Raw genomic sequence first — 24,444 nt, forward strand, 5'->3', positions numbered from 1 at the left:
ATATCCCAAGCATTACTACAGCGTGGTAAAGGAGAATGTTAGGAAAACTGAAGATTGCTATGAGACTGATCACAAGTTCAAATTGGTAATCTTGGTTTATCGTTGATCAAAAATTCAGTTCATCTTGTATTAAAGTTCAATTTTAAGAAAAAACAGATGAACAACTTTTTTCATCAGCTTTTCAAGAAAAGGTTACATTTTCAAAGTGACTTAAATGTGGTCATTATTTATCTTAGCCCCATGACTAGTTAAACAGTGATATTCAACAGAATAAATTACAATATTTACATCTTTTACTCCCCTTCCTCCATCATACTTTGTTTCATAAATTCTGTGTGCAAGTATAAGCTGAGTACAGAACAACCTTGGTTAGCCAAACATCAATTATCCAAATTTCAGATTATCCGAACAAGATGTCAAGGTCCTGTAAAAACATTATCAGTTAGCCGAACAAAATACTCCCCGCCTGTCTCGTTCGGATAATCGACGTTGTTCTCTATACAGAAAAGGAGTTAAAGGTCAGTTCAGGATAAAATAGGATGCTAAGATTGGAAACAATCCAGTTCAAAATGGAAGTGCCCCAGGAAGGTGAGAAGGGTTGGTGGCAAGGGAACAGAAACTGTGAGGAGGCTGAAGCCAACTAATTGCTTTCCGAAAATTTAATTGGAAAAAAATTGATTTGAGAACACCAAAATAGGCCTAGCCATCAATGGAAGGTAGCGAGGTGAGATGAGGCAGACGCTATCCTAGTCTCTGGAATTTGATATCACAACCTTGCACATTTTTGTCATTTAAGAAGAAAAAGAGGAGTCAAGGTTAAATCATTGCAGGAACCCCAGGAGTAATCATTCTTGCAACAAATGGATATGTACAATGCAATCAGGCAAAGTAAGACATGGTCACTGTGGCTTTAAGCGTCTGGGTAGTGGCTTGGTTAATGGTTGGGGAAAAAAAGGAAGGAAGCAAAACAAGAAACCAAACTCAAACTGGAGGTGTTCATACATTTGATGGCTGCTGTCTTCTTTTGTGTCTCAGATTGTGTCGTGGGTGGCACGGTGGCACAGTGGTTAGCACTGCTGCCTCACAGCGCCAGAGACCCGGGTTCAATTCCCGCCTCAGGCGACTGACTGTGTGGAGTTTGCACGTTCTCCCCGTGTCTGCGTGGGTTTCCTCCGGGTACTCCAGTTTCCTCCCACAGTCCAAAGATGTGCAGGTCAGGTGAATTGGCCATGCTAAATTGCCCGTAGTGTTAGGTAAGGGGTAAATGTAGGGGTATGGGTGGGTTGTGCTTCGGCGGGGCGGTTTGGACTTGTTGGGCCGAAGGGCCTGTTTCCACACTGTAAGTAATCTAATCTAATCTAGATGTCATTATCAGCATAGATGCTGATTGTAGTCACAGATTATCAACTGTTGCCATATCCAACAAATAAGCCGATTTGTTACTTGTAACACCATCTTTAACACCTTGAATAGAATTCAAGTAATCATTAAAAATAAGCTTCTCACAATAGCATCAACTCCCTATAAAATAATTGAAGGCTATTTTTGCATTCCAGCTTGACGCAATTCTGACCGTAATAGAGCTCAGACACAATAAACTATCAAAGTTTTGTTGTTCCAACAAAAGATTTTGTTACAACTGGTCCCTGATTAAGTGCCTTCCCACTGAAAAGGGAGCAACTTGCTATCCATATCTAACAAGAGCACCCCCTTAGTTGGTCAAAACAAGGTGAACTTACAAAGGACCCCTTCCCTCACAGATACATTTCTTTGTTCAAATACATTTTAAAATTCAAATGAGCCAAATCAACTAGCAATTGCAACTGACAACAGCAGAACAATTTGCTTGGTGTAAATTTGTGTCCCAATGATAAAACGGCCTGTGTCAAATACTGACAATATATTCAATCCACAAATTTCTAACTCTAGTTCCTAACCTTCAAGACTGATTTGGTCCACTTCTACAACACTGGCAATCCTCATATGATGTCTGCACTGTTCTCCTTATAGGCCCATTATCCAGATTTTAAACATCGTTATTTGTCCCACATTATACTGCACATGGTTATTACCCACTCACTCTACCATTGCCATTTTATTCAATCCTTCATCCCACCCCAATGTTTAAAAATTTCAAGTAGTTCTCAATTTTTTTTCCCAGTCTCAGCCCGTCTCGCCACAAGCTTTATGCCCCAGTATATTCACATCAGTCCACTTAATCCTTCCTTTGCTTTCTCCCAGAATGCAGCAGAACATCTCTGGCCTATTTTGCACAAGCTCCCTCTAAATCATGACATCTAAATGGGTCTTCTCCAAATTTTTTGTGACGCCTCTTAGTCACTCTCTCCATGACTATGCCTATTCCTCTGACATTATTTTTCTCTTCTCTCCTATTTCTCTATTCACGGAAATTGTTTCACTTAAGTCATTTATATGAATGCAAGTTAATTAAGATCTTCAAGCTTCCAAAAATGCACTACAGTTGGCTTATACAATAATGTTGTTCACACAACTGCAAGAAAACCATACATACAATGGTTTTCTATTGGAAGTGTATCAGGATGAAAACCCATAATTCCATAAAACGCAAGGTGAAAAAAAAAGAAGTAAAACTGCCATTATTAGATTTGCCTGCTTTAAGTGGGAAGCTTTTAAAATATGGTTTCAGAAGTGGTTGTTGAAGACACCCTGAAACATTCCACCAAGACAGATTTATTTCATCCGCTTGTTCTAGTTCCTAATGGAAGCCACAGGTTCTAAGGTTTTGGGAAGTTGTTAACAATAGAAGTTTAGTATACCAAGCTTGGACAACAGGAAACACCTAGGTGCACTGGTGGTATCCTTATTGGTGAAAATCAGCTGCCATACTGACATGCAGAACAAAGATCAAATCACATATTGAGTCTACTCACACTGCCATTTGTCCAGCCTACATTCCAAGCAGTCAGCAATTGCTGCACAGCTTATAACTTAGCACGAGAAATTCCAGAGAGTTCCATTTCCTCAACGATAATTAAGGGAGTGGTGAGGTCAAATATAATTGACACACAAAGTTAGCCTTGCAAGCTCTTGGAAACTAGACCTGCAGCTGCCAAATCTTTCAGTTATTCCTCGTCATCTTTGGTCTGGGTCAAATAAAAAAGTTGTGTAATTCAGAAGCTGACACATACATTTCAATGAACATAAATCCTCAGCAACAAAATACATTTCCAGGCTAAATTGAAATGATATTAGTAAGGAATTGAACAATCAGTTCTCATCTAGATAGTCAAAGCTCAATTACACAAAAAGATTGCTTGACTATTAGTAAATATTTACCCCTTTCATCCAACCAACTATCTGGCCCCCTCTCAAAAGAGCAAGCTCATATTTTGACCATTCCGAGGGTGACCACAGCTCTCAAATAAATGATTGAAAACATCCCATCATCATCACCACTATCTGTAGGCTAAATCGAGAGCTATTGTCACAATCCTTCACCTCACTAGAACACTGATGATATAAACTGAGTTTCTGTATCAATTAAAATGAAGAAATGACTGTGGCTGTATTTATAAGGTTTTTGATGTGGTCAACCTTATAGCACGTGGAGCTGTACAAATCCTAACGTATACATGATTGCTCTTTCACTGACATGAAATATGACAGTTATGTCACAGATTTGTGGTTCAAAGAAGACTTCCATTAAAAGTTCATCCTCTAGTTGTTCACCCACCCAGAGTCATTAGCAACTTGACATAGATCTGTTGTATTTTGTAGCACCTACTGTCATAACATCATCATATCTATGCCTGATCTGGCACTAGTACCTCTCCAAAGACACCATTTTTAAGTGCAAGCTCATCGATCATTCAGGAAATTACAATTCTGAGTGCTGTCTTCACTTCAGACAGCATGCTTGAAGACAATATGTGCACATACTCTTCCCAACAGGAAATACTGGATAATAATCAAATTCCAATTCATAAAAGCAGCAAGGAACTGCGACACATTTTCTCCATCTAGGTATGCTAAAACTAGTGTAGCAGCTTGACTACCGCTCCACAGAGATGTGCAACTTAGGACAAATTGAGGAGCGAATTGGAGAAATTAAACCTGGCATCGTGCAGGCACTGAGATTCATATACAAGCTTTGCTCCATCCTGTAGAAGCAGAACTTTTTTTTGGACTGATAGCAGCATCCTCCTAGTGAAAAATAACATTTGATAGCCATGGCATAGTAACAGCATGAAACATTTTCTTAACCTGTAACTTAAATTTCCAACCTACTTTGCCTTTCCAGGTTAATTTGAGGTAGATTTGGCACTATTCAGGGTCTGAGTTGCAGCCTTTAGCCAATTTGAGAGATTGATTTATACACAGCAAAGATTTCACTCAGATAGCCAACAACTCTCAGAATGATTTGGAGATGCCGGTGTTGGACTGGGGTGTACAAAAGTTAAAAATCACACAACACCAGGTTATAGTCCTGTTGGACTATAATCTGGTGTTGTGTGATTTTTATCTGTCATAATGGCATTGATAAACTGAGTTTCTGTATCAATTAAAATGAGGAAGTGACCGTGGCTGTATTTATAAGATTTTTGATGTGATCAACCTTATAGCACATGGAGCTGTACAAATCCTAACGTTTACATGAGCCAGTGAAGGCAAGCTTATGGTAGCCAGCAGTGGAGAACCTATTAGCGGATCTTGTAGTGAGCACATTGAGGAAATGGAGCATGTTAATTTACTCCATCTCAAAAGTAATTTGAACACAGTCTGGAGCATAATAAGATGCAAATGCTTAGAAACAATTACATATGCAAAGATCACAAAGTATTATCTATATATCAGTAAGATAGAGGAGGTAGGTGGTTAGGGATCCTCGCATCAAAAATGTACTTCATGTGGAAATGGACAGAAATGATAGTGGGCACTGGACCTAAAGGAGATCCCCTGGCTATAAAACATGTATTTGGGCATTAAAACTGAATTTGCTAAAACTGAAGTTGCTAAATTTATCAAGTTAAATATATACAGATTCAGAAAATGATGATGTGTCTATCTTGCTGTGATATACTGATGCAACATAAATGTTGATGGTTTTCTTCAGTAAATATTGGTAAAGAAGCTAGCAATGTTGAATAAGCACAGAGACAACTTATTGCTATCATGCTATTCTGAATTACCCAAAAGTTTAGAAGCTCAGTAGCAACCCCTTGATCAGAATCAAACTGCCAACCAATCAGCATCCCTATAGTATAAACTAGTGTGATTATTTGAAATTTGGCCTCCTTTTGTTTGTCCCAATAAATGCAAGATAAAAGTTCAGTAAAATGTCTGTCCTTACAGCAGTATTCAAGTTCTGTGCTACAAATAAGCATAAAGCCAAGGATTTTAGTCAGTGACACCATTTAACCTTCATGATAAGATGTGGCTGGGTCTAACTACAGTATAAGATTGTGGAATGTGTATTAGATGCTGAACATTGAACCAAAGTAGTCATTGATGGCATTCACATTTATAACCATGTGATAACACACTCCCACCATGCGTAACAATTTGGAATGAAGGGGCTGTGTTGGAAGAGGGTTAGGAAACAAATGCAGTCAAAAAGACAAGACTGCTCAAAATGAAAGACAAACAGTTGTAGGGTTGGAAAGATCAAGCAGAAACGGGAAGAGACTTGAGATAGAAGTGAAAGAGAACACCAAAATCAACTTAAATATTTCCATGTCTTATCCTTTTGAAGGGTGCACAAGACTCTTCATGCCACTGATAAAGGTCTCCGTTTTTTTAAGAATCAACCACATTGATGTGGGTATGGAGTCATATGCAGCCAGACCACATAGGATTGGTGGTTTCCTTCCTAAAGGACATTAGTGAACCAGATAGGCTTTTAAAACAATTGGCAATGGTTTCACGGTCATCATTGGACTTTTGATTGCCAGTCTCAACACGTTTGCCATATTAATCCTCTAGCACTCATTTGGCTCTCTACTCACTGCCACCTTAACCAACTGTCAACCTAACCCCACACTTGCCATAGATACCCTACTTTAACAGCAGCAGTCCAAGTGTCTCGCTATGCTCCTGGACATTTAAAGTCACTGAACACGACATGCTGACTTGCTGAAAAACTATCTCACACAATAAGGGTACTGTTAGATTTCAGGTACGCTCTGCATTTCTGAAGGATCCATAATCAGAATTTCTTGCCAGAAATTAAAAGCTCTGTCTTAACAGAAAATAAGGAGCAGAATCACAATCTGGTCCATCAGTACTCATACAGCTACATTTTAGATATAATTTTAATTGCACTGTAAATGTAAACACTTAAAGTTGAACAGAAATACAGGTGACAATCACAAGTTTTTTGTTAAGAGGAGAAAATAACGTACAATCAATACCATTTGAAAATGAATATGGAAATGCTTCAATGTTTTCACTGGAGACCAGATGCAAAGAAGAAATATTTAGCATTCTGTCATCCCTGTAGCAGTGTATCCAGCAGAACCAATTATTCAAATCCCACCACTGAAGCTGGATTTATTTTTTAAGGGTTCCATCTAAAAATACATAAAATGCATTATTATTGCCTGAATTATGCTTCACCTGAGCCATGCTCAACTCCTCTGAACATCTATATTCTTCCTTAGTCGGATTTGTAAGAATTTCTGTGATTGTATGACATGCCATAAAATTCTCCAAACTGTTGAGTTTTTTTATATTAACATACCTGCCTTCAACTGACTAATTTTAATAATGCATTTCAAGTATAGTATAGCCGGATTAGAACGAGCCCTGCCAAAGGGAAATCCTAATTGACAGACTGACCAGGGCAGCATGGTGACTCAGTGGTTAGCGCTGCTCCATCACAGTGCCAGGGGCCCCGGTTTGATTGTAGCCTTAGGTAACTTGTCTCTGTGTGGAGTTTGCATGTTCTCCCTGTGTCTGCGTGGTTTTCCTCTGGGTGCTCTGGTTCCCTCCCACAGTTCAAAGATGTGCAATTTAGGTGAATTGGCCATGCTAAATTGTCCACTGTGTTCAGGGATGTGTAGATTACATGCATTAGTCAGGGGTATATATAGGGGAAGGGAAATGGGTGTGGGTGGGTTGCACTTCGGAGGGTTGGTGGACTTGTTGGGCCAATGGTCAGTGTCGGGATTCTATGGCAATACTTTCGGAGCCTTGTTCCAAAAGCATTGCCTCTGGTGATTAGCAATACCTAGAACAACATATCCTTATATGTGTCCTTTTCAATTCTAATACGTTACTTTTCTGGATTACCAGAAAGCATCAATAAATCAACTGATACCTTAAACAAGTGCTATCCAATTTTTTTTTAACCACTATGACTCCAATCAATATTGTCCTGATCCCACAGTGAAAACTGAGTGGTGGGGGTCTTTGAGCATGCGGGCATCTGTCTGTCAGAGTGGGATTACACTTGTTGTAACTGAGCTCTATGGTGACTATTGCTACCTCAGAGCTCACCACCCTACCTGGGAGCCCGCCCCCAACTTTGGGAAGCCTGCTTAAATCAAAAGCACATAGCAAATAACTTTGTTTTCCACTGCCAGATTTTGTTGCAATATATATTCACTTTCTATTGCTAAATGAGATTGCACTTCTGATGTCACCTTTAACAACACTCCAGAGACTAAATCGACCTTGCATGAATCTCAGCTGTGAACAGATCATATTTAATCTCTAACATAAACTTACTTTTTAAAAAAATGTTGCTATCTGTACTTCCACACAAAAATGTCTCACCTAATTTGTTCCATGACCTTCAATTTTGTTTAGAACATAGAACATAGAAGAATACAGCGCAGTACAGGCCCTTTGGCCCTCAATGTTGCGCCGATCCAAGCCCACCTAACCTACACTAGCCCACTATCCTCCATATGCCTATCCAATGCCCGCTTAAATGCCCATAAAGAGGGAGAGTCCACCACTGCTACTGCCAGGGCATTCCATGAACTCACGACTATCCGAGTAAAGAATCTACCACTAACACTCTTTCTACCATTCCAGGCAACATCCTGGTAAACCTCCTCTGCACCCGTTCCAGTGCCTCCACATCCTTCCTATAGTATGGCGACCAAAACTGCACACAATACTCCAGATGCGGCCGCACCAGAGTCTTATACAACTGCAACATGATCTCAGGAACTCAATTCCTCTACCAATAAAAACCAGTACGCAATATGCCTTCTTCACCGCACTATTTACCTGGGTGGCAACTTTCAAAGATTTGTGTACATGGACACCAAGATCCCTCTGCTCATCCACACTACCAAGTATCCGACCGTTAGCCCAGTACCCCATATTTTTGTTACTCTTACCAAAGTGAATCACCTCACACTAGCTACAAAGCTTTGAAACATAAAACTGCTTTGCAGCTATGACTTTACCTCCTCATAGTGAAAATTTTCTAATTCTTGCATAAATTGTACAGAGTGCATAAGATCAGGCTTACAAACATCAAGCACCACTGATTTTCAATGTTCGTTGCTTATCCCATCATCATTCACACAATCTGTGCTTTCTGTGCTATGGCACTGCTCTCAAAAGAAACGGCTGAATAAACCTGCTCCCATCAGAACAAAATATGGAATGAATATTACAGGATTACTTAATAGTTAATTGCAAGACAAAGAGGAGTCTTTAATCCTGGGTTTCAAGAAACATCTTAGCACAAGTTCTGTGTATCAACCTGAACCACATTTTGTACTTGGGCATCCTGACAGCACTTCAGGTGCTCGAGGAAATAAAAAGTGAAACCCAAGCACAATACTACAAATACTAAAAGTAGTCTAAACAAGGTTCTGTACATGTCTTCTAAAAACATCGTTAAACAAAAATTCTGATTCTCATTTTGGGATGCTGGCTGCAAAAAGTACATTACATATCTTAAGTGTTTCTCCTCACAAGTAGAATTATTATCTCTGGTATAATGCAGAGTTCTATTCTTGGTCCGAATCTTCATTATTTCTATATTATCTCTCAATTCTATCAACTGGAGGTTAGCAGCTTGTTTTCACAAATGCACTGGTTACCTGTGAACTTTACAATTAGATCAGTCATGATCTTATCAAATAGCAGAGCAGATTTCAAGAGCTAAACAACCTAATTCTGATCCTAATTCTTGTGCTTAAATTTATTCCTGTGCTTAAATTTATTCAAAGGCTTTACAAATACATTTCTGACATTAAGATCTAAATGTTTTTAAATTTATTTCGGGTTAATGTTGACGAAACCAGAATAATCCTCATAAGTTAGCATCGACTAAATCACTACCCCTGTTATCATTTCAGACTAAGGAAGGAACAGAACTAAGGATGTCAATCAACCCACAGGTTTATCTGTATTCCTTATATCTATTTCATTACCAGAATCACTTTTATCCAATTCCAACTACTGTTGAATCCTCATTCTTATCACTACTTGGTAATTTCTCTAATGTACGTCATCACCCTATCTCAAACTGCAACATTTTCCCCCATGGCTTCACTGAGCTTTATTGTCCCCAATCTCCAGAAAAAGTACTTCAAAATCCTTGGGCTCAAGATTAAAATCCTTTCCTTGGTCATGTCTCACCATTCCTGAACTTTGCGTTTCTGGTTCTTTGCATTTACTCTTCTATTTCACCCTGCCCAAAATATCTACTTACACCTTGTTCACTGTTGCTTTAGCTACATTATCAGTGGTTGTCGTTTGAACCAATGTGCTCTGTCTCTGAAACCTAACAACCCTATCCCTTAAGTATAGATTCCACCAAAATTTAAGGAGATTTTATATTTTCACCAGATCCCACCCAGTTGATGACCACATTGATACATGTTTTGTGTCAGATTTAGATTAGAAGAATGCAGACTGTGAATAGCTGATGTCTTGGCTGTTTAAATATGATTTCAGCCAATGCCAGACACATCTAAGATTATAGGTTAAATTATATGTTACACCATCATTGGTTTAAAGAATAAAGTTTATTTTTATATTTTTAAATCAATGGGCAGAAAAATTAGACACAATGCAAAAGAGGATGTTGATGTTGTTCCAAGACACTGTAAAGGTTTGGATCATCTCCCATATATTCCATGGCATGAACAAGTCACCAAAACACTGAAGCAAATCCTTTCAGTTTTCTCAGTAGCCATTTCATCACTTTAAAAAAATGCAAGAATGATAGATTCATCTCCAGACTTAATGGTTGCAGTATAATGACTAAACTTCCTCATCCTCAGCTTTTCTGCCTACTTGTCCAATCCATTGTATAGTTTGATTCGACTCTTATGAATCCGTTGATTCCTTGTTGTTTGGTATCAGATGAAAATTTGGCAACCACTCATTGCGCTTTGAATCCAGGTCTAACTTACAACAAAAATTATAATATTACTGGTTCCCAAACTAACCTCTAAAGCACTTCCCCCAATTGGACACAACTCCTCCAATGATTACTTGTATTCCCTAACTGTTTTAAATATTTTCTGATCCATTATAAATATGCACCCCAAAATAAATTATGATTTGCGTAAATCTTTATTGAAGGCTTTTTGGAAGTTGAGGCACAATGTGTCATATGACTAACCATAATTGACCTGGGTTGTCTCACACCACAATAAAAAAAGTCAGAAGAGATCTATATGCTAAGATCTTCTATCTCTGTGTTGACTCTGACTAAGATGATACTCAAGATAATCCTGATCATCAAATTGCATTCATTTATAGTGGAACAGAAGACTGCTGAGTCCAAAGTTGCCATTAGTTTTTTTTTGACAACTCTTTTGAAGATGGGTACTATCTTGCCTTGTTTGTAAATTTCTGTACTTTTGCAGTGTTCAAAGTATTTTTCAAAATACCTTACAGATCTTTCTCCTAGTCTCTATCAGCACTTTATCCCAAAGACAATTTATCTCCCAAAGAATGCATTTGTTTTGAGCTCAGCTAGTCTCTGACTTCTATCTCACTTAGAACCAAGTACCTGGGATCTTTTGTTGGAATGTTTTATTCTTGTTGAGTCTGGAAGAATATTTAGAGGAAAGACTTAGTTAAAATATTTACTACCATGGCCATTCAAAACATTAAGCCTATTTTCAGGTTTAATGTATTAGGTAAATCTCTGTCTACACTCTTGTTTTGAGATACTGAAGACTTTCTAAAAATTGATGTGCTTACCTTCAACAAGTGTGCTTTGTTCAGGTATTGCTTGGCTTCTGGTCATTTTATATGAATGTATTATATTTATTGTATTAAATCTAATAAATCATTTTCTTCTGACAGGATTTATATTGTGAGGTAATATGTACTCTCACTACTTTTGGAACTTGGATTTAAAAACAGAAGCAGATAGGTACTGGTTGCCTCTGAGAAAGATTTTCATATTTAAGAAAAAGTTTGTGTCCTTTCAGAACAATACTACATCCATCACTTATCAGAAAGAGAGTGAGGAAAAATTGGTAAGAGTGTAGGGAAGTAGGATGAAATTTTGTTTCGCCGTGTGTGTTAAGGTCATTCTAACGGTCTTCTATATTTAGGTAGCTTGGTTTGAATTTTTATTCTTTTGTGATACAAAAATCTGTACTGTTGTTATAGAACAATGTAAATAGGTTTCAGTGAATAAACAAGTTCACAAAAAACAAAAAAAAAATGCAAGTCAGGCTTTTGGGATCTGACTTGTCCAATAGTACTATCAGTTGGGTTTATAATAGTATTCAAGTTTAGTTATTTCGCTATCCTGTTCTCACACAGCTTTCTCATATTGTCATGGTGCATAGTGCAACAGTATCAATTCTTTTGTTCACTTCTGCTGGTGTGAACATTCTATCCCTGAATGTAATATTAAATTTCACCCCACTCAATGAAATATATTGGATAGGTATTAAAACAAGCCTTACTGCTTCACTTTGAAAAGTCACAGCACAGAGCTAAGGTTCACGATACAGATTAGATTACTTACAGTGTGGAAACAGGCCCTTAAGCCCAACAAGTCCACACCGACCCTTCGAAGAGCACCCCACCCAGACCCATTCCCTTACATTTACCCCTTCACCTAACACTATGGGCAATTTAGTACGGCCAATTCACCTGACCTGCACATTTGTGGACTGTGGGAGGAAACCGGAGCACCCGGAGGAAACCCACGCAGACACAGGGAGAATGTGCAAACTCCACACAGGCAGTTGCCTGAGGCAGGAATTGAACCGGGTCTCTGGCATTGTGAGGCGGCAGTGCTAACCACTGTGCCACCGTGCCGCCCAGGTATAAAGCAGCATGTTATGATTTTAGGTCAAGCTTGGATTATAAACTATAAAAATTGCAGAAGGAAGGAATATGAGGGAAAATTTTGAAGAATTGTAAAATTGTAGAAAAAAATTTATGCAGCAAAGAAAGCATGTTCAGTGTCATGAGCATTCATTTTCATACAGTAGAGAAGTGGAAGAGTTCAATGTTATACAATGGATTTGTTGGCTATAAAAGGAAAAGCTAAACTTTACAGAAACAAAGATAACAGTAACAAGAACAAACAATTTAGACAAGTAAAGCTACACCACAAATGGAGGTTAGAGTCTGTAACATTCATAGGGTCAGCATTCAGTTAAACTGTATTCCCAACATGTATTTCATCCCTAACAATCAAATAAATATATTAACAGTGAGAAAGTAATGTTCAAAATTTTGATTGAAATGGATAAGAGAGAGTTGGGATTTGCTGAAGGGGGTTCGGTATGAAAGGCAAAGAGAAATTATTGGATTTAACAATGGATGAGGTCTGGGAATTCTACTTGAAATCATAAGAGTTGGCAAATCATGAATTTTAATAGATTATTGAGAACTAGTGCTGGTACTATGAAAACCAAGAGGAAAAGAAGTTTTTGTTTAGACACGAGGGAAATAGAAACTAAAAATTGGAAGAAATAAGACTCTCATTAACCCTAAAATCCTGAGGAGTTAAAGTAGTTCAGGAAGGACATCATCAATCTGGAGAGGGTTCAGAACAGATTAGCCAGGGTGTTGTTGGATTTGGAAGGTTCAAGTAATAAAGGAAGGCTGAATAGGCTCGGATTTTTTTTTCACTGAAGTTTAGGAGATTGACAGGCGATCTGATATGAGTTTATAAAATAATGAGAGGTATAGATAGAGTTAATGGTAGTTGTTTTTTTCCCCTCTAACAGGGGATTTCAAGACTAGGGGGCACATTTTTAAGATGAAAGAGAGAGATTTAAAAAGGATTTGAGTGGCTTTTATTTTTACAGAGAGTGGTTTGCTTTTGGAATGAACTTCTTGAGAAAGTGGTTGATGTGGGTACAATTACAATATTTAAAAGACATTTGGATAGATACTGAAGCAGGAAAGGTTTGGAGGGATATGGACCAGCAGCAGGCAGGTGGGATTAATTTAGTTTGGGATTATGTTATGCATGGACTGGTTGGATAGAAAGGTCTGTTTTCGTGCTGTATGACTCTTATTAGTGACTTAGCCATTGTACTGCAGGAATGCAATTTGAAGAAAGTTACTGAACATGAAGTGGGCTTATTTGTAAAGGAGTGGATAAAATTAAACTATTCACTGATATGGACTATCAGTTAATAAAAATGATTTGGCACTTTTTGGCAAGTAACATATATATATATATGCTCAAGATTCCTTGGACAATTAAGCACAGTAATGTGATGTACAACATTGCTACGACAAATCAGATATTAAAAAATGGTTATTTGAATCTACTATACAAAATAAAATTACTTGTCAGATGTCAAATAACTTGAGCTGTATTTAGAGTACATAACTGAATATTCTAAATCTTCCAAAATAATTTTCTATATATAGTTTTCATTCTTTTGAGCAGAATTGAAGATTAAATTGATTCAGTTAATTGAGAACATTGCGCAATATCTTGACAGTTCTTATAATCTAAAGTTTTATTCTTAAATTTTCCAATAATGCAATGCAAATGACAGCAAGGAAAAAATAGGAAACTATTTGTACCAAAATGTTGAAAGTATTCAAAATATTGTGCAAAACCAATTCATCATTTCACAGCAAATACATCATAACACAAAAAATGAAGAACAGGTCAATAGGAAATTACCTTAAATAGTACCTGATAAATGCAGACTTATCTTAACACTCTTACACCTAAACCAGGGGTCGGCAACCTGGGACTCCAGAGTCTCAATAGCAGCTCCCATTTAACGGTGTTCATATTACCAATTTGTAATGATGTGGGAACATTTAGTCATCAATGTTTCTGCTCCAATTGGGCTGTTTTACAACTGCGTTTTGAAACAGAAAAATTGAGCAGTGTTTTAGAGGACTCATGTTTTCTTACCTACATGTCCAATTCAATCTATCCCAGATACGAAAGGAAGACTTTTGACAGGTCATGCCATCAGTGTATTAATTTAACTGCAATTGTATCTTAATGAATATAAAATTTTAAAATCCAGTATGTTCAGACTACACTGCAATAGGTTGGCAAAACCTGAAGCCTTTGCCTAAAACATATCTACCAAGAAGTGAAAGATAATGTGGAATTAAGATTGCACAGGAAAACACTGATCAAGCCAAAAGCACATTTAAGATTTGACCAGCATCAAAATTCAACTATGAAACAAAATTATTTTTATCAGCCTATATCCAAGATTGAAGTCACATGAAATGCAGTCAAACCTGTGGTCACGCTTATAAGCATTCGGGGAAGTTAAAGCAAGTGACTTTGCACAGTATAAAATAATGGCATTGCATTTTTAGAGATTTTTCAATAAACAACATTTTTTCTTTAGGTAGATTTAGGTCTTTATCCTTTAATTTTCTCCATCTCATATTCCGAAGAGCTTTTACTTGAAGTAATTCCTTTTTAAAAAGCTTTTCAGCTAAGAAGGTTGTGACCCCTGGACCGAAAGAACAGCCTAGTCAATAGTTCAGCAACATATTAGCATATAAATATTATTAAGTTGATCCTTACTTCTTCAATATATATTTGCTATTCTACTACTGTACACGTGCTTACAAAATTGAATCATAACCATGTCTAAAAAATTGCATTATACAATAAACATAACTGATAAGGCTTTTGATTTGAGTTCAGTTCAGTTTATATGATCAATAACAAATTCTCACTTACCTGATTCTTAGTTAACAGGGGTAGTGGTTGTTGGTTGGCAACGTCAATGTTATCATTCTGATCGGTTACATCATTTCCATTTGTGCTATCATCTTCTCTACTATCATCAGATTGTTCAAAATCATCACTGTCTTGGTCCATCTCCTCTTCACCATCTTCTTGTTCCTCCTCTTTGCTCTCTTCCTCGGCCTCTACTGTGACTCGGTTGTTGTTTTCTTCTTCCTCTGCAGTAGCAACTTGGACCTCATCACTGTTGCTGCTGCTTGCCTCAGCTCCGCCGCCATCAGCAAACCGTGCACAATGACCCTCTTGTTCTTCCACTACCCTGTTCATTTCCTCCTCCCCATGACTCAATGAGGCATTACCTCTGAGGGATCCTCCAGTTCGACGCCTCTTGCTGCCCCCAGACAGCAATTCCTGGTTCATTTCCAACAGCCAGCTTGCAACTTCCTGAACCTTTACTAGATTGGCTGATGGTGTAGAATTTGCTGTAACCTAAGAACAGAAGAGTTAAAGTTAAATTAGAACTTAGAGTACACTGTTGCACTTGTACTAGTTTTTAGGCCAAGCAGATGTTAAAATTTAGAAGCAATATCTTTACATACTACAATATATTAGAACATACATATTTTGTTTGGATTATTTGATTAAATGTTGGTGGTGATTTATGATCCATGATTTTAATCATCCAATAATGGGCTAAATACACAAAGGCAAATACAATACAAATAATAATCATTTTTATAGGCAACATGCAACACAATAGAACATTTGAGAGCTTTACAAAGACTTGGTACAGAGAAAGTCTGGCCAAATCCAGGTAAAATAGATAGTTGAAGTCTGGATCATCCACCCTACTTGCAAAATAACTGTTTACATAAACAAATTCAGTGCTAAATCTACTTCAAAAGGCTTGCATTAATAGACATTTCACAACAAATGACATGAATGGAAAAATTGTATTCTGCTTACAACTTACGATATCATTTCAACAATATCTTTTTGTGTAAATGACTAAAGTACAGGTGCATAAATAGAATTGTTGTCAACCTGCCCAGAAAAGGTGTTATTCACTGTTGCCATTTTCTTTCAGAAATATTGTCCCCTTTCTCTCCATGTATCAACCTGCTCTACAGGTAACCATTACTCTCATATGAGGTGCTGGAGGACAATTCTCATAGCTTGAACTGAAACATAGTGCTGGTGGTCTATCTAGAGAAAGTTAGAAGATGTGACAGATCCTGTCCTCCCATGATGTCCAAGTATGTACTTACAACAAGGATGTCATCTTAACAATAAGCAAAAACAGCCAGACAAATGTTTCTTTCATAACCTTGTGACATTGCAACGAGCTGTAAAACCCTCTAAGTAACCCCATTGGCATAAGCTAACTCATACCTTAGATCATCCTGGTCTGTATAGTCAAGATAATAAATTATTTCTCTCTGAACAAACAAATTATAAACATGATTTTACAAGTGGTGAATCTTTTTGATTCTATACTTCAATGGAAAGACGCAGATCAATTTCAAATCTATGCATTTTAGTATGACCCACATATAGGAAGTAAAAATGTATAACATCTGATCAAGTAACAGTTCAGTTTCCATTTTCTAAAGCATTTTCTAAATTAAAACCTCTCTTGTATAAAACAAATTGTAAACTTTTCTTTCAATAATTCTACGTACCGATAGAAAGCCGTATCCATGACTTGAGAATGGAAGTGTCAACATCTGCTACATAGTGTAACTTTCAATTATATTAATAATTAATTTATCTGAATGTTGAGTACAGCACCTGGGAAAAGCAAGGGCAAGGATTCAAAGCTTACCGTATTTACCTCAATCAAATACCATTTAATATTGTAGCTTCACAAAGCCGCATTAAACATTTGTCTTCCAATTGTGGATTATTAATATTCAGTACAGCTTTCCTACAATCTCCAAGTAAATTAGACATTTTCTAGATAGATACAAGTTAAAATCAGATTATTGAACTTCCATACCACAGAAGCTCCACTCTCTGAAAATATTTTGGCACAAGTTCAGAAACAAACCAATTGTCTTTCAAAGAAAAAACATTAAAATAATACAAAATAAATTATGCATTAGAATATGGACTGTCCCACGGAGGGAAAAGTCCAACTTGCCAGTTTGTGATTTACAGACTACAGATTTACAATGAGCATGTGTTTTATTCATAAACTACCTTCCAAAATTGCTAGTTATTAAATAGTAACAATGACTTAGGTGAAGGCAACCTGAAAAGAGAATTGTGATCCAAATGGGGACGGGCCCAGTATAATATTGGTAACTAGACCTGGGCATGATAAATGTTCAATTTAACTTGTCAGCACAAAAGATGAAGTGATCCATCACAGCGACCTTATTATATGAAAAGAAAGCTACACTACTGGATTCTGAAATTAAATCTTTCCCCTTTTTAATATACCTCAAGTTTCCTATTTATAATCATTCTGCTGCCCAGCATTTTGTGCAAGTTGTATTGGGTAAGGGAAAATCAGTATAATGTTAAAGAAAATGAATAACTTCAAATAGATTAATGAAATATATCAAAAATTGCAGCCTTAAAAATCACATGGCCATGAATGAATCTTGATAATACCTAATTGATCATTACTTCTGTAACAAATGTTAAGGCAATTGTGGTAAATCTTCTAAGAAAACTTTCACAGGTATCAGCAATATTCCTTGAAGTTTTTTTTAAATAAATGTTTGAAAAAGATAACCTTATAAAACACAAAGGTTGAAATCTTGGTCAGAAGACCTAAAATAGTAGAATTGCGAAATGTCAAATATTCTATTCAATCTACACAGCTCCAGCTCAAAAAAAATATTTTTCAAGGTGGCCTGCGTTTTTCAATTTAGCTTTAGCCTAGAAACAAAAACTAAATACATGCAGTGCTTATTTTAATCTCATCAATACACTGAAATTGTTTTGTTTATTGCACATAAATGGATTAAGGTTTTTGAAACTAAAATGGTGAATATTTGCACAAAAATCTATCATGACTTACCTGATAAAATTAATGCTTTTGTTTCTCGTTCTGGATAAAAACAGATTACTGATTGTTCTACTAAATCTACCCTTCTTTGAGCAAAACATTCATGACTTTCGTTATATAGCTTAAACTATAAAACAGTTAAACTATCAAAAAAAAAGGGCTTTACACTGTTTAAGTGGCACTGAGGATTAGATACATTGACTGGACAACAGAAGACTGTTTTTATACCAACAACTCTATTGTTACTACTGTATTTCTCAAAATGTTCCACTAGTATTTCTAAAAATATTTGCCATTAGCATGGTACTGAAAACATTCCCTTCCAAATGTTTAAAAAAAAAAACAGATGGTTCGCAAAATGAATTCTGGTTTTAGTGAAGAGTGTTCAATACAAATTCTAAATGAGACACAAGAGAATCTGTTACTAACAAAAGTATTTATTAAATATACTTATAGAAGATATACAGAAAGACAAAAAACCAACCACTCAGGCACAGAGAGCTCCAGATTCGATAAATAACGTGAATGAATATACTTTACAACATCAGCATTCCACAGGGAGATAATTTTAATTGAGAGGTTACCTGCACATTCTAATCAATAACAAAGACTAACCAGCCCAACTAGCCTTCCCAGTAGGTACTTGAACTCTTACAATCCTCCTTTGCTCACTATGGAAAAGACACATCAGATTTCCTTTTCCAACCTTTGCAAACTTCTCACTGGGAAGGCGATCGCCACATCCAAACCCTTAAAAACATCTCGATCAGCAGAGAAATAACCAGTGTTTGCCTTTCAACAGCTACTGTATCTCACTCAGTGTATATCTGACCAACAGAGCATACCCAGCATGCCTTTCACCACATGAAGCATTTGACAGGTTATCTTATCACAACTAAAACCTCATTTGTGTGCTGTATGAAATATTTATCAATTCAACAGCTCTTCCAGAACCAGTTATTGCAATCAGAAAGGAAATAACAATTCAAGTGCAGGATGTTAAATAATGGCATTGAGTGTATAGAAGGATAATTTAAAAAGAACAACAGTCGTTCAAAGTAGGTGCACAGCATGAAAATGCACGGTTTATCGATAGGAATGGGGATTGCAGCAGAAATCCTGTTATATGACCATTACAAGTCACACACAGAATTCCTCAGGGAGTCATAAGCAGCTGTAAAAAAAAAAAATGGACAGTTCAGGCATCCACTCTGCTTTTTTATGATGATCTCAATCTTTCCAAAATCTTGTTCTTTTGCTTATGAGAGGATTCAATTCCAATAGAGGTACCCTTCACCTGAAAAGAAAGATCAACTTCCATTTTTAAAACTATTGCACACTATTCCCTACACTATAAGTATGACTACACAAGAAATAAATTGGTTGCAAAGTAGGAGTTGTATACAGACTCCCGAACTGTAGTAGTAATGTTGGGGAAGGCACTGAACAGGAAATTAGAGATGCAACAAATAAAGGTATGGCTGCAATTATGGGTGACTTTAATCTGTACCTAAATTGGGCAAATCAAATCGGTACCAATATCGTAGATGAGGAATTCCTGGAACGTGTACAGATGGTTTTCTGGATCAATACACTGAGAAACAAAGTAAGGACAGGCCATCCGAGACTTGGTATAGCGTAATGCAAAAGCAGTAATTGGCAAATCAAGATGTGCATGGCCCCCTTGGGAAGAATGGCCAAAAGATAGAATTCTTCATTAAGACGCAGAGTGATACAGTAAATTCTGAGACTAGGGTCCTGAATTGAAATAAAGGGAACTACAATGGTATGAGGAGCGAGTTGGCTGTGATAAATTAAGGAACATTGATTAAAGGACTGATAATGGAAAGGCAGTAGCAAACATTTGAAAAGTGCACGGATTAACGGCAACAGTTGTTCATTTCAGTCTGGAAAAGTAAAATGGGAAAGATGGCCTGACTGTAACTAACAAAAAGTAGCATTCAATCCTAGGAAGAGGCATACAAGTGGCCAAAAAAGCAGCAAACTCTGAGGATTGACAGCAGTTTAGATTTCAGCAAAGAAAGATAAAAGGATTGATGATGAATAGAAAATAAAGGAGAAGAATATGATTGCAGCTAACATACAATCTAACTGTAAAAGTTTCATTAAGATTCATCGAGACAAATGTAGGTCATTATTGTCAAAAATGGGGAAAATTATCATGAGGAACAAAGAGATAGCAGACTAATTGAGTTCATACTTGGCTTCTATCTTCACTAAGGAGGACACGAATAACATCCCAAAGTATAATGAGGAACATAGGATCTATTGAGGGGGATAAACTGAAGAAATTATTTAGAAGAGGGAAGAGGAAAATGGTGTCGAGGATGGGATTGAAGGGCCAATAAATCCCTCAGGACTCAATCTACATCACAGAGCACTTAAGGAAGTGGTCTTAGAAACACTGGATGTGCATTGGTGATCATCTTTTAAGATTCTAAAGACCCAAGAACAGATCAAATGGATTGGAAGGTAGTTACTGTAATCCAACTATTTTAAGAAAAAACTACACAGTCTACAGGGAATTATAGACCGTTAGCCTGATATCAGTAGTGGGGAAAATGTTAGAGCTCATTCCAAAATATTTAGTAGTACAGCACTGGGAAAACAGTGACAGGATCAGACAGGGTCAACACAGATTTACAATGGCAAAATTATGCTTGACAAATTTACTGGAATTTTTTTTAGTAGAGATGAAAAGCGGGGGGCAGTGGATGTGGTTTACTTGGAATTTCAGAAGGCATTTGATAAGGTCCCACACAAGAGATTAGAACATAAAGTTAAAGAGCATGGGATTGGGCGTAGTGTTACATGATTGAGAAAAACTGGCTGGCAGACAAGAAACAGTAGAAATGAATGAGTCTTTTTCTGAATGGCAGCCAGTGACTAGCCCGGTACCAGAAGGATCACAATGCTTGGACCCCAGCTGTTCACAATATATGTTAATGAGTTAGATGACGCAACTATATGTTATAACTCCAAACTTAAATATGACAAAGCTGAGTTGGAGGGTGAGCTGTGAGGGGAACGCAGAGATACTTCACAGTTATTTGGACAAATTGACCCAGTGGGCAAATGCATGAGATGAAATATAATGTGGATAAATGAGAGGCTATCCACTTTGGTAGCAAAAACAAGAAAGTGGATTATGATTTGATTGGTGGCAAAATGGGAAAGGTGCGGTGCAATGAGACTTGGGTGTCCTTGTACACCAGTTACTGAAAGCAAGCATGCTGATGCAGCAGACAGTGAAGGCAGCAGATACTATTTGGCCTTCATATCAAAGGGATTCAAGTTACAGGAGCAGAGATGTCTTGTTGCAATTGTACAGGGTCTTGAGAGTCTGGTGTGTAATTGTGGTCTCCTTATTTAAGGAAGGCATTTCTAGCTATGGAGAAAGTGCAACGAAGGTTTAGCACACTAACTCCTAGGATGACAGGATTGACGCATGAAGAGAGACTGGGTTGGTTAGGACCACATCCATCAGAGTTCAGAAGAGGAGTAGGAATCTCAGAAACCTATAAAACTCCAACAGGACTATACAGGATAAATGCAGGAAGAATGTCCCCAAGGACCGTCATTTACATAAATGATTTAGATGCGAGTATAAGAGGGACAATTAGTAAGTTTGCAGATGACACCAAAATTGGAGGTATAGTGGATAGCAAAGAGGGTTACCTCAGATTACAACAGGGTCTTGACCAGATGGGCCAATGGGCTGAGAAGTGGCAGATGGAGTTTAATTCAGATAAATGTGAGATGCTGCATTTTGGGAAAGCAAATCTTAGCAGGACTTATACACTTAATGGTAAGGTCCTAGGAAGTGTTGCTGAACAAAGAGACCTTGGAGTGCAGGTTCATGCTCCTCGAAAAGTGGAGTCGCAGGTAGATAGGATAGTGAAGACGACGTTTGGTATGCTTTCCTTTATTGGTCATGTTGAGGGATGACCTTATAGATATTTACAAAATTATGAGGGGCATGGATAGGGTAAATAGACAAAGTCTTTGCCCTGGGGTCGGGGAATCCAGAACTAGAGGGCATAGGTTTAGGGTGAGGGGGGAAAGATACAAAAGAGACCTAAGGGGCAACTTTATCACGAAGAGGGTGGTACGTGTATGGAATGAGCTGCCAGAGGATGTGGTGTAGCTGGTACAATTGCAACATTTAAGAGGCATTTGGATGGGTATATGAATAGGAAGGGTTTGGAGGAATATGGGCCAGGTGCTGACAGGTGGGACTAGATTGGGTTGGGATATCTGGTCGGCATGGACGAGTTGGACCGAAGGGCCTGTTTCCATGCTGTACATCTCTATGACTATGACTGGGGACCCTGAACCAGTCTAACAATATGGGATAGGCCATTTAGAATTGAGATGAGAAAAATTTCTTCATCCAGGCAAAGCTGAGCCTGTGGAATTCTCTGCCACAGAAAGTAGTTGAGGCCAAAACATTGAATGTTTTCAAGAACAAGTTAGATATAGTTCTTGGGGCTAGAGACTAGAGGAGAGGGGAAAAAACTGGAACAGAGTACTGAGATTATCAGCCATGATCATACTGAAAGGCAGAACAGGCTCAAAGGGTCATATGCCCTTCTGCTGCTCCTATTTATATGTTTCTATGCAGTAAAGTGCCTGAAGCACTCAGTTCTCACATATACTGAAGCCATCCTCAAGAGAAGAAACATTTTTGAATTCCAATGGGCAGGTGATTACTTATGTCTGGGGCCAATTTTAGAAATTGTTGGATATGATGGCAATATAAGTATTCTGGAATAATAGGCTACAATATGGATGCAAGGTGGAAGCAGAGGAATTTTCCTTTTCCACAGCCCTGTTACCATGTTATCAAGATGTTTAATTTTGACATGAATCAGTTGTTGGTTCTTTTGGAATTAACTTTATACCATATATATCAGAGCAGAAAGAAAACAATAACAAACTCATGACAATTAAATACCTCAGCTAAGATTCAAATAAACAGCAAATACTCTGAAAGATTAAGTTGATCAAAGTAATCCTTCAAAAATTGATAACTTGCCTTATGGTTATCTGTGGGTCTAAACAATTAGGCAGTAAAATGAACATGATGGTCATACTGGAGGTAAAGTTTACATGACTCAAAGCAGACTAAATGTTAGATCAAAATGATTTACAAACTGCAGCAACCTAACCGTGCTACTTACGTATCTGGGGTTTGTGAGAAAACAACCATCAAGGCACAACTATGAAAAGAACATTTGCTCAGAAAAATCGAATGATTGTCTAGCCAGGATAGTTGCAAACTGCACATACCCAATCTATGGAAACCTAAAACGCAAGCTTCATTTTATGCAACATGATAAGACAAAAGTAAACAATGTGATTAAAATGTTTCAGAAATATGATGGTTTCTAACAATCAGGTACACAGAAGAAACTTTCCCAGGTACATTGCAAAGCCATACAGGATGTTGCAATCACAAGTGCACAAAATATTTAAACTTGATTGTTCAACTTGAGGAGGGGCTGATGATAATTAGGCAATACTGACTAAGTGAGTCTCACATAAAACTTCTGCACAAAGTTTCAAGCAGATATCAAACTTGCCAAGTGTTATACATCAGTATATCTCACACCAATCAGAGGGCACCCGTTCCATTCAAATTAATTTTTATAATATATAGCGGTCAATGGCCAATTTAAGGTCAATTGAAATCTGGCTGATCAGGGGAGGCTGCAATGAAGTTTTGGAAACAGGCATTATAACTTCCCAAATTTAAAAATCTGGCGTGTTAAAATTAAACCTCTCTTTAGGACTTAATCTTGAAGCACAAACTCTGGAAGAGTTTTTTTTTGTCATAGATAGCCCATAAATAGGGGAGGGAGCCCTGGCTTGGAGGTAGCAGGCCAGTGTCCAAGTGTAGGAACTAACCTGCATCTCAGACTGTCCTGGTGAATGAAAGCTGGGGTTCTGGTTCTACCTAGTCCTATATATTTAACTGTAAACAATTACAGAATTTATATATCTCAAAAATACAATTCTGTTGGATTTGTCCATTTTGTATAAAGTCAATGCTTTTTTCATATTTCAGGTGAGGTGACTTGGAATATGATAATGTACGTTTTGGGTAAAGACATGATATTTTGCCTTAACTGGGAAGCAACAAAAGCTAAAGCCACATGATGGAGTATTAAAGAGAAAACAAAGGAAAAGATTGATTATAATTTATGTTAGTACAGCATGGTATGCTTTCCTTTATTGGTCAGAGTATTGAGTACAGGAGTTGGGAGGTCATGTTGCAGCT

At 37.4% G+C, this 24,444-nt stretch overlaps 1 protein-coding gene across 5 annotated transcripts in view; it reads right to left on the reverse strand.

Moving 5' to 3' along the window:
- Positions 1-6,358: 6,358 nt before the first annotated feature.
- LOC122554590 (F-box/WD repeat-containing protein 7-like) overlaps positions 6,359-24,444 on the reverse strand; it is a 163,288-nt gene continuing 145,202 nt past the window's right edge. Inside the window, exons 1-3 of one of the 5 annotated variants that reach the window (XM_043699860.1) lie at positions 16,804-16,824; positions 15,116-15,610; positions 6,359-6,551 (exon numbers count right to left, since the gene is read on the reverse strand). In XM_043699860.1, the coding sequence (XP_043555795.1) occupies positions 6,507-6,551; positions 15,116-15,541 (471 nt within the window). In that variant the 5' untranslated portion in view covers positions 15,542-15,610; positions 16,804-16,824 and the 3' untranslated portion in view covers positions 6,359-6,506. Of the gene's footprint in view, positions 6,552-13,936; positions 14,883-15,115; positions 15,611-16,803; positions 16,825-24,444 lie in introns of those variants that run through there. The other 4 variants (XM_043699870.1, XM_043699890.1, XM_043699880.1 and 1 more) reach the window with 4 other exon arrangements.

This window comes from Chiloscyllium plagiosum, chromosome 1 (genome assembly GCF_004010195.1).
Source record: "Chiloscyllium plagiosum isolate BGI_BamShark_2017 chromosome 1, ASM401019v2, whole genome shotgun sequence".
NCBI classification, from domain to species: domain Eukaryota; kingdom Metazoa; phylum Chordata; class Chondrichthyes; order Orectolobiformes; family Hemiscylliidae; genus Chiloscyllium; species Chiloscyllium plagiosum.